General features: G+C 47.8%; 1 protein-coding gene across 2 annotated transcripts in view; it reads right to left on the bottom strand.

Annotated features, from left to right (window-relative positions):
• Positions 1-12514, bottom strand: part of LOC116969268 (dimethylaniline monooxygenase [N-oxide-forming] 5-like) — a 25777-nt gene extending 13263 nt beyond the window's left edge. Inside the window, exons 1-4 of one of the 2 annotated variants that reach the window (XM_033016149.1) lie at positions 12477-12514; positions 6672-6809; positions 5636-5824; positions 644-809 (exon numbers count right to left, since the gene is read on the bottom strand). In XM_033016149.1, coding sequence (XP_032872040.1) covers positions 644-809; positions 5636-5824; positions 6672-6809 — 493 coding nt within the window. In that variant the 5' untranslated portion in view covers positions 12477-12514. Of the gene's footprint in view, positions 1-643; positions 810-5635; positions 5825-6671; positions 6810-12449 lie in introns of both variants that reach the window. The other variant, XM_033016150.1, reaches the window with a different exon arrangement.

Below are 12514 nucleotides of genomic sequence, written 5' to 3'. Positions count from 1 at the left end.
AGAAATGGGGCGTTGTACTTGGAAAACAAACTCTTGTGAAATGTCACAGTTAGTTTAGTTCAGAGATACAGCGCGGAAACAGTCCCAGCCTGCCCCAACCTCTCCCTGTAACTCAGGCCCCTCGAGTCCCGGCAACATCCTCGTAAATTTTTCCTGAACCATTACTAGTTGGACGACATATTTCCTGTAACACGGTGCCCAGAACTGAACACAATACTCTAAATGCGGCCTCACCAAACTCCTTGTACAACTGCAAAGTGACCTCCCAACTTCTAGACTCAATACACTGACTGATGAAGTCCCAAGTGCCTAAGTGCCCAAGTGCCCAAAGCCTTGTTGACCACCTTATCAACCTGCGTCTCGACCTTCGAGGAACCATGCACCTGTACTCCTAGATCCCTCTGCTCTACAACACTACCCAGAAATCTACCTTGTAGGTCCTGCCCTTGTTAGACATCCCAAAATGCAACACCTCACACTTCTCTGTACTAAATGTAATTTATTCCATGTCCTCTGGTCCTCAATTCCCCTCCACTGGGCAAGAGACTCTGTGCGTCTACTCGATCTATTCCTCTGGTGAATTTGTACACCTCTATTAGACCACCCCTCTACCCGTCTTAAGACTACAATTAGCTACTCTTACCAGGGAAGGAATCCAATGGTGTGTGTGGATTACAATGATGTCCTGTGCAGATCATAACTGCATCGTAAACAGATGTTTCAATATTTCCGTCTTCATCTTTAGTTGTGACGGTCCATTGTCCATTGGTAGAGAAATCCTGCTCCTTCATTATGTTGCAGACATTGGTCTGTGGAATAGAACATAATACATTTTACACACACACATACCACACACACACACCACACACACACCACACACACATACACACCACACACACACCACACACACACACACACAAACACACACCACACACACACACACACACACACACACACACACACACCACACACACATACACCACACACACACACACACACTCACACACACACTCACGCACCTCACAACACTCACACCACACACACACACACTCACACCCACACCCACACGCACAAAGACACACACACCCATACACACAATCACGCACACACACCCACATACACACCACACATTCACACACACACCACGCACACACACACACCGCACTAGCACACACCACACACGCACACTCACACGTATATTCGCACACACACACACACACCACACACAAACACACACACAAACATACACCACACACAACATACACGCCCACACACACCACACAAACCACACACACACACACACACTCACACACACACACACATTCACACACTCACACACACACACACACCACACACACACACGCACCTCACAACACGCACACCACACACACACACATACACACACACACACCCACACTCACAGACACACACACCCACACACACACTCACGCACACACACCCACATACACACCACACACCCACACAAACCACGCACACACACTACACTAGCACAAACCACACACGCACACTCACACATACACGCACACCACACACTACACAGGCATCACACACACACATACAGACACACACAGAAAAAAACAAACAAACACCACCCCAAAACAACGCACCGACAAGAGACACCACACACAACAGACAGCCAAACACAAGGAACACACACCACAAACACAGACCACAACACACTCACGGCAAAAACACGCACGCTCACACAACCACGCACAGGCACGCACCCCACACACACCACACACCACACACACACACACACACAAAACACACTCACACACACACCCGGCACCACACACACACACACACCACACACAAACATACAGACACACACAAAGACACACACACACAAACACAGACACACACACACACCACACACACACACGCGCACCTCACCACACTCACACACACACACACACACACACACCACACTCACACCACACACACACACATACACACACCCACACCCACACACACAAAGACACACACAACCATACACACATTACATAAACACCACACACATACACACACACACCACACACACACACACACCACACACATACACAAACAAACACAAACCACCAAACACAAAACAACAAAAAACAAACACACACAAGAACACCACACCCCACACACCACACACACACCACACATGTACTAAACCACACACACAGCCACACACACCACACACACACACACACACACGCCACACACACCCACACATACACACACACCACACACCACACACACTCACACAAAGACAGCCACACCCACACACACACACACACACCAGACACACACGCACTCACACCACACCCACCCACACACTCACACACACCACACACACACGCGCACTCACACGACACCCACCCACACGCACACACACACACACATACACAATCACACCGCACACACCACACACTCACACAAACCACGCACACACACACACCACACTAGCACAAACCACAAACGCACACTCACACATACACACACGCACGCACACCACACACATCACACACACATACACATACAGACACACACACAGACACGCACCACACACACACCACACACACACACACACACACACACACACACACACACACACACACACACACACACACACTTCACCACACACACACCACACACAAACATACAGACACACACAAAGACACACACACACAAACACAGACACACACACACACCACACACACACACATACACACACACACACCCACACACACAAAGACACACACACCCATACACACATCACACACACACACCACACACCACACCACACACACACACCACACACACACATACACACACACCACACAAACACAGACACATACACCCACACACCACACACACACCACACACCACACACGTATAAACACACCACACACACACAGACACACACACCCACACACACCACACACACACACCACACACACACACATAAACACACATCACACACGTATACACACACCACACACACACAAAGAGAGCCACACCCACACACACACAAACCCAAACACACCACACACTCACAAACACACACCACACACTTGCACAAATCACACACACTCACACACACAAACACACACACTCACATACACTCACACGCACTTTCTTTCACACACACACCACACACTTACACACACATACACACCACACACTCACACATTCACACAAACACAGCACACACCTCAAACACCACAGAGCATACGCACGCATGTACGCACACAGACACACACACACACATACAAACACACACACACACTCACACACGCAAGCATGCTCACACACACACACACACATACACACACACACACACATACAGTGGCTTGCAAAAGTATTCATGCCCCTTGAACATTTCCAAAAAAGTGAAAAGTGTGGCGTGCAAAAGCATTCAGCCCCCTTTACTTTGATACCCCTAAATAAAATCCAGTGCAACCAATTGCCTTCAGAAGTCACCTAATTAGTAAATAGAGTCCACTTGTGTGTAATCCAATCTCAGTATAAATACAGCTGTTCTGTGAATGTCTCAGATGTTTGTTGGAGAACATTCGTGAACAAACAGCATCATGGAGCCCATGGAACACACCAGACAGGTCATGGATAAACTTGTGGAGAAGTTTAAAGCAGGGTTAGGTTATAAAAAATTATCCCAAGCTTTGAACATCTCACGGAGCTCTGTTCAATCCATCATCCAAAAATGGAAAGAGTATGGCACAACTGCAAACCTACCAAGACATGGCCATCCACCTAAACTGACAGGCCGGGCAAGGAGAGCATTGATCAGAGAAGCAGACATGGTAACTCTGGAGGACCTGCAGAAATCCACAACTCAGGTGGGAGAATCTGTCCACAGGACAACTATTAGTCGTGCACTCCACAAATCGGGCCTTTATGGAAGAGTGGCAAGAAAAAAGCCATTGTTGAAAAAAAGCCATAAGAAGTCCCGTTTGCAGTTTGCCACAAGCCATGTGGGGGACACAGCAAACATGTGGAGGAAGGTGCTCTGGTCAGATGAGACCAAAATTGAAGTTGTTGGCCTAAATGCAAAACGCTATGTGTGGCGGAAAACTAACACTGCACATCACCCTGAACACACCATCCCCACTGTGAAACATGGTGGTGGCAGCATCATGCTGTTGGGATGCTTTTCATCTGCAGGGACAGAGTTGATCGGAAGATGGATGGAGCTAAATACATGGTAATCATGGAAGAAAACCTGTTAGAGTCTGCAAAAGACTTGAGACTGGGGCGGTGGTTCCCCTCCAGCAGGCCAACGACCCTAAACATACAGCTAGAGCTACAATGGAATGGTTTAGATCAAAGCATATTCAGGTGTTAGAATGGCGCAGTCAAATTCCAAATTGAGAATCTCTGGCAAGACTTGAAAATTGTTGTTCACAGACGCTCTCGATCCAATCTGACTGAGCTTGAGCTATTTTGCAAAGAATAATGGGCAAAATATTAATTTTCTAGATGTGCAAAGCTGGTAGAGACGTACCCCCAAAAGACTTGCAGCTGTAATTGCAGCGAAAGGTGGTTCTACAAAATATTGAATCAGGGGGGCTGAATACTTTTGCACCCCACACTTTTCAGTTTTTTTATTTGTAAAAATAACTGAAAACCATGTATCATTTTCCTTCCACTTCACAATTATGCGCCACTTTGTGTTGGTCTATCGCATAAAATCCCAATAACGTTTGTGGTTGAAACGTCACAAAATGTGGAAAAGTTCAAGAGGTATGAACACTTTTGCAAGCCACTGTGTGGTGAAAGAATGCGTCGTCTGGGCTTGTATTCACTAGAAAGATGAGAGGGGATCTTAGAGAAACATATAACATTCTTAAGGGATTGGACAGGCTAGAGGCAGGAAACATGTTCCCCATGTTGGGGGAGTCCAGAACCAGAAACCACACAGTTTATGAATAAGGGATCGGCCTTTCAGTACTGAGATGAGGAGAAACTTTTCCACCCAGAGGGTTGAGAATCTGTGGGATTCTCTACCACGGAAGACAGTGGAGGCCAATTCACTGGATGTTTTCAAGAGAGAGTTATGCCCCTGTCCCACTTAGGAAACCTGAACGGACACCTCTGGAGACTTTGTGCCCCACCCAAGGATTCCGTGCGGTTCCCGGAGGTTGCAGGTGGTTGCCAGAGGTTGCAGGTAGTGAGGGCAGGCAGGGAGACTGACAAAAACCACCGGGAACCTCCGGGAACCGCACGCAATCCTTGGGTGGGGCACAAAGTCTCCTAAGGTTTCCGTTCAGGTTTCCTAAGTGAGACAGGGGCATTAGATTTTGCTCTTGGGGCTAACAGAATCACTGGATATGGAGAGAAAGCAGGAACGGGGTACTGATTGTGGATGATCATCCATGATAATATGGAATGGCTCGAAGGGCCGAATGGCCTACTCCTGCACAAAATGCTGCATCTCTGATGAACGTGGACTGGTACAAAGTGCTGGAGTAACTCAACGGGTCAGGCTGCATCTCTGGAGAGACGTTTCGGGTGGAGACCATTCTTGTACATGCGCATATAAATAGCACACACACACGTACACAGACCACACATATGATTCTTGAACACGATCTACACATACCTTCAGGCGAATGTATTTCATTAGATTGAAGTTCTCAGCGTAAGCCCTGAAGTAACGAAGGATTTTTGAATTATGCATGAAGTTGGCATAATCATCAGGAATCGGAAAATCGCTGAAACACATCATCTCTTTGGAGGTATTTATGATCAACGTCTTATAAATACCCGGATGCTCCATGGAGGAGTTCACCTGATCAAAGGTTTCACAGAGTCACAGAGTGATACATCACGGAAACAGGCCCTTCGGCCCACCTTGCATTTCGTTGTCTAATGCATTTCGTTGTCTAATGCATTTCGTTGCCTCTGTACTGTACACTGACAATGACAATTAAAGTTGAATCTGAATCTGAATCTGACCTTGCCCACACCGTCCAACATGCCCCATCTACACTACCCCTATCTGCTCGATTTTGGCCCTTATCCCTCCAAACATGTCATATCCATGCACCTATCCAAGTAATAGTCCTAGCCTCAACTTCTTCCTCCGACAGCTCGTTCCATACACCCACCAGCCTCTGTCATGCATCTGCCCACTCCCCCAACCTGTCCAGGTCACCCTGCATCATCATAGCATCCTCCTCACAGTTCACACTGCCACCCAGATTTGTGTCACCTGCAAATTTGCTAATGTTATTTTGAATCCCTTCATCCAAATCATTGATGTATATTGTAAATAGCTGCGGTCTCAGCACCGAGCCTTGCGGTACCCCACTAGTCACTGCCCGCCATTCTGAAAGTGAACCCTTATTCCCTACTTTTTACTTTCTGTCTGCCAACCAATTCTCTATCCATGTCAGCACTACCCCAATTCAGTGGGGTAATATATTTAAGGCAGAGGTAGATATATTTTTGATTAGTGTGGGTGTCAGGGGTTATGGGAAGAAGGCAGGAGAATGGGGTTAGGAGGGAGAGATACATCAGCCATGATTGAATGGCGGAGTGGACTTGCCCGGTGGGAGAGGGGAGGAGAGGGTGTGACCGGGGTAGAGACTGGATCTTGTTTTAGCTGATGGCATTGCCGAGGCAGGCGTAGTTACCTGGTAGTTCCATAGTCCACCAATATCATCGCTCCTTTCAAAGCAGGTCGGCTGTAAGCCTTCATCAAGGCAACACTTTACAGATGTTAATCCACTCGCTCCGGCCCCAATAATCGCGATGCGCTTTGCGATCTTCATCTATGGAAACGACGATTCAATATCGTTACACCAGCTTCGAGTCACAGAGTGATACAGTGTGGAAACAGGCCCTTCAGCCCAACTTGGCCAACATGTCCCATCTACACTAGACCCAGAGTGCTTTAGTGTGCAAACAAGCCCTTCACACCGGCCAACATGCCCCATCTACACTAGTCATAGTGTGATACAATGTGCAAACAAGCCCTTCACATCGGCCAACATGTCCCATCTACACTAGTCATAGAGTTATACAGTGTGCAAACAAGCCCTTCACACCGGCCAACATGCCCCATCTACACAAGTCATAGTGATACAGTGTGCAAACAGGCCCTTCAGCCCACACCGGCCAATATGTCCCATCTACACTAGTCATAGAGTTATACAGTGTGCAAACAGGCCCTTCAGCCCAGACCGGCCAACATGTCCCATCTACACTAGACCCAGAATGATACAGTGTGCAAACAGGCCCTTCAGCCCAGACCGGCCAACATGTCCCATCTACACTAGACTCAGAGTGATACAATGTGGAAACAATCCCTTCACACCGGCCAACTTGTCCCATCTACACTAGACCCAGAGTGATACAGTGTGCAAACAGGCCCTTCAGCCCAGACCAGCCAACATGTCCCATCTACACTAGACCCAGAGTGATACAGTGTGCAAACAAGCCCTTCACACCGGCCAATATGCCCCATCTACACTAGCCCCAGAGTGATACAGTGTGGAAACAGGCCCTTCAGCCCACACCGACCAACAGGCCCCATCTACACTATTCATAGAGTGATACAGTGTGCAAACAGGCCCTTCGGCCCACCCCGGCCAACATGCCCCAACTACACTAGTCCCAGAGTCACGGAAACAGGCCCTTCGGCACAACTTGCCCAAGCCGGCGAACATGCCCCATCTACACTAGTCATAGAGTTATACAGCGTGGAAACAGGCCGTTTACACCGGCCAACTTGCCCACACCGGTCAACATGCCCCATCTACACTAGTCACAGCGAGATACAGTGTGGAAACAGGCCCTTCGGACCAATTTAGCCCACCGGCCAACATGCCCCATCTACACTAGTCTTCAGTGAGAATATTATTGCTTTATCGTGAATAAATATCTGAGATTTCGCATATTGCGTGAGGTGTGTAAATTTGTGAATGAATGTCACAGGAAGAGGATGTGGAGTGAGTGAGTTAAATACTGTTACTTGTTTGTAGTGCCGGTTCTGGGTGAATGTTGAAGTAATCCTATAATTCAGATGAAATAGGATGTCATTGAATGAGCTCTTTGTAGAGTTTCATGTGTTTTAAAATAGACAATAGACAATAGACATTAGGTGCAGGAGGAGGCCATTCAGCCCTTGGAGCCAGCACCGCCATTCAATGTGATCACGACTGATCATCCACAATCAGTACCCCGTTCCTGCCTTCTCCCCATATCCCCTGACTCCGCTATCGTTAAGAACCTTATCTAGCTCTCTTCTGAAAGCATCCAGAGAACCTGCCTCCACCGCCCTCTGAGGCAGAGAATTCCACAGATTCACAACTCTCTGTGAGAAAAAATGTTTCCTCGCCTCCGTTCTAAATGGCTTACCCCTTATTCTTAGACTGTGTGTAACCCCTGGTTCTGGACTCCCCCAACATAGGGAACGTGTTTCCCGCCTCTAGCGTGCCCAAACCCTTAACAATCTTATATGTTTCAATAAGATCCCCTCTCATTCTTCTAAACTCCAGAGTGTACAAACCCAGCCGCTCTATTCTCTCAGCATATGACAGTCCCACCATCCTGCGAATTAACCTGGTGAACCTACGCTGGGTTCCTTCAATAGCAAGAATTTCCTTCCTCAGATTTGGCGACCAAAACTGCACACAATACACCAGGTGTGGTCTCATTAGGGTCCTGTACAACTGCAGAAGGGCGTCTTTGCTCCTATACTCCTCTTGTTAAGGAGGTCAACATGCCAAAATTGCACACAATACTCCAGGTGTTGTCTCACCAGGGCACTAAAAGTTAGTGTCTCTTTAACAAGTTGCTGCTGTACGGGCGTTGAGCCTGTGACTAAGACATTTTCTTTTCCTTAGCTCTTTGGAAATGCATTAGCTATCTATTTGGAAATCAACTGTGTATTCTGTGTCTTCTCAACATTTATTAAACAGCGGATGTGGCTCAGCAAAGAGACTGTTGATTTTCTTCGCCGCAAAACTTGGTATTAGGATTGGTGACCTTGTCGGTATTTTAAATTTGATTTCTTCCTATTTCTTACGTTTTGAATTGAATTCAAGAGATCTGAAATGCACTGGCCACGTGAAATTCAGATTGAGGTGTTGGATGGGAATTGAGAATAATGTTTTAATAGTTTTTTCTTTATAATGACATATTTTAAAGGTTCTTCTGCAGTTGTATAGGGCCTGGTGAGACACATCTGGAGTATTGTGTACAGTTTTGACCTAATTTGAGGAAGGACATCCTTGTGATTGAGAGTGCAACGTAGGTTCACAAGATTGATCCCTGGGATGGCGAGACTGACATATGAGGGAAGATTGAAAAGACTAGGCTTGTATTCACTGGAGTTTAGAAGGATGAGGGGTTGGGGGGCTAAAAGATACATATAAAATTATAAAAGGTCTGGAAAAGCTAGATGCAGGAAAAATGTTCCCAATGTTGGGCGAGTCTGGAACCAGGGACCACAGTCTGAGAATAAAGGGGAGCCCATTTAAGACTGAGGTGAGAAAAAACGTTTTCACCCAGACAGTTGTGAATTTGTGGGATTCCCTGCCACAGAGGGCAGTGGAGGCCAAGTCACTGGATGGATTTAAGAGAGAGTTAAAGCCCTGTCCCACGGTACGAGTTCATTCAAAGAGTTCTCCCGAGTTTGCCCTGATTCGAACTCGGAGATTTACGGTTATGGCCACTCATCGGTACTCGGGGCTCTCGTGGACATTTTTCAACATGTTGAAAAATCTTCACGAGTCTTCCCGTGCTTACCTGCCGTTAGCGATTATTATGAGCCGCGAAGAGTCATCCCCGAGCTCCGACGTACCCACTAAGTTCATTCTCCATGCTTACCACGAGTTTGATTTTTTTTTAAACTCAGGCGAGCTCTCTCTATCCTTTTTTTAAATTATTTATTCCAAGACTTTATTCAACACAACAGATGATACAACAGATCAAGTCATAAACAAAAAAGAAATTACACTATATCAAGTGTCATTATAATACAAAATTACAATCATGGTTCACAATACTCTCAACCCCAAGCGGTTACCAGCGCCCACGGTAGACCTCCAAAGTCCCCGTGGACCAGTGGCGTGCAGAGGGGTGGACCCGGGCATCCATTGGAGGGGGGCATCGGGCCGGCTCTGATTTGTTAAACTTGCAGCAGCCGCGCACCGACTCCAACACTCCTGATTTTTAGCTGAAAGTCGAGCCGGTGTTCAGCCCCGGAGAACGTGTTCAGTAAATGCCCAATGTCCGTTCCCTTCTCTTTCCGCAGTGAATTTAGTGGCGATTGTGATCCTGTCCCGGGGAAAGTGCGGCCTCTCCACCTGCACCACTCGCTATCTGGTGGCCATGGCAGCGGCCGATCTACTAGTCCTCATCACCGAGGTCATTTTGACTTGGATCTGATTTCATTACTTTTATTGGAGTTTCCTGTCCATCTACCCTGTGTGCAATGTTATCCTTGTACTGACGTTTGCAGCTACAGACTGTTCTGTCTGGTTCACCGTCACTTTCACCTTTGATCGCTTTGTCGCCATTTGTTGCCAGAAGCTGAAAACTAAATATTGCACCGGGAAAACTGCGGCTGCGGTTCTGACAACAGCCGGCGTTCTGCTCTGTCTGAAAAACATTCCCCGGCTACTTCACACTGGAACCCAGATATATCATCGACATTGTCCCGTAGGTCTGTGACACGGTGGAGAGTTATTACACTGACCCCGGGTGGATGGCATATGACTGGATCGACACGGTTTTAACTCCGTTCCTCCCTTTCGATGTAATCCTGCTGCTCAACGCTCTGACAGTCCGCCACGTTTTAGTGGTCAGTCGGGTCCGTAAGGGGCAGAGAGGTGAGAGCAAGGGGGAGAACCGCAGTGACCCGGAGATGGAGAGCGGGAGGAGGTCTGAGCGTATCGATCCCAGAGGCGGCCGCAGACCCGAGTGAAGTGAAGTAGTTCAAGTGTTTTGTGACAGGAGGTGTCATTTGGGGAAAATAACTTAATCAATTTGATTGATTTATATTAAAATCGAATAAATCGTTTATTTCATGTTATATCTGTGATTATATATAATTCAAAATATTTACCTTTATCATAATATTTTACAGTATTTTAGGCCTTATACTTGAGTCTTAGTGGGCATACAATCAAGATTTGCCCCGGGCATCACCAGACCTCTGCACGCCACTGCCGTGGACACCGCGTGTTCGCTCTCCAGGGACACGCGTGCACGGACGTAGGCCCGAAAGAGGGGCAGGCATCCGACTCTAGCTTGACCATCGACCGCCTGCTGCCTGGACCCGCGAATGGTCATCTTGGCCATGCCCAGGAGCAAACCGACAGATAAGTCCCATGCCCCCACTTGGCTCTCCCCACACCCTGCCCTGTGTCCAAACACAAGAATCGTAGGAATAAAATGCAACCAGAACATTAGGAACAACCCCTTCAGCTATTGGTACAGGGGCAGTAGCCTCTCACACTCCATATAAGCGTGGAACACGGTCTCTTCCTCGCCACAGAAAATACAAGCAGCGGACGAGCCCGTGAACCGATTCAAAAGTTTGTTACATGCCACCGCTCTGTGCAACACTCTCCAACCCAGGTCCCCAATGTAAAGGGGGACAACTCCCTTATATAGGGACCCCCACTGGGGACCTTCCCTGCCTTCAGGTGGTAACACCGTCCGTCATGGTGTGTCGGGACGGGAAACGAAGGCAAGGAGGTGCAGAATGTGCAGGAACATTCTATACAGTGAGCGTCTCTTCGCGTCACGAAATGGCGCGCTGGGGATCTCAGAGAAACGGCTCATGTTATGTGGAGCTGGTGCCCGGAAAATATCCCGGAGCCGAGGCCCGATGAGCAGATCTGGCGGCTCTCAAGAGAGAGAGAGAGAGGAGAGAGAGAGGAGGAGGAGAGAGACAGAGGAGGAGAGAGAGGAGGAGAGAGAGAGACAGAGAGAGCGAGAGAGAGAGAGAGAGAGAGAGAGAGCGAGAGAGCGGGGGAGAGGGAGAGAGAGCGGGAGCGAGCGAGAGAGAGAGAGAGAGAGACGCTCCGAGAAGAGAGAGAGAGAAGAGATAGAGAATAGATAGAGCTCTCTCTCTCTCTCTCTATATCTCTCTCTCTCTCTCTCTCTCTCTCTCTCTCTCTCTCTCTCTCTCTCTCTCTCTCATATATATATATCTCACATTCAGTCTGTCTCTGTGTCCGTATCCGTATCTCTCTCCACCTCTATTTCTCTCTTTCTCTCTGTGATTTGCTCACTCTCTCTAACACAAAAATACACACACTCACAAACGCACACACACCTGCACCTGCAGTTCCTTCCCACACAAACTAAACGACTGTGTGAACGGGCGATCGCTGGTCGGCACGGACTCGGTGGGCCGAAGGGCCTGTTTCCGTGCTGTATCTCTAAACTGAACTCACCACGGATATATTAAAAATGCAGCTTACGTTTTCGTGGTCTTGCTTCTCAGTTGTGTCGGGTTTCA

Source organism: Amblyraja radiata, unplaced genomic scaffold (assembly GCF_010909765.2).
Source record: "Amblyraja radiata isolate CabotCenter1 unplaced genomic scaffold, sAmbRad1.1.pri S139, whole genome shotgun sequence".
NCBI lineage: Eukaryota > Metazoa > Chordata > Chondrichthyes > Rajiformes > Rajidae > Amblyraja > Amblyraja radiata.
Note: the sequence above shows the minus strand (reverse complement) of the source record. Positions and strands in the feature narration are given on the sequence as shown.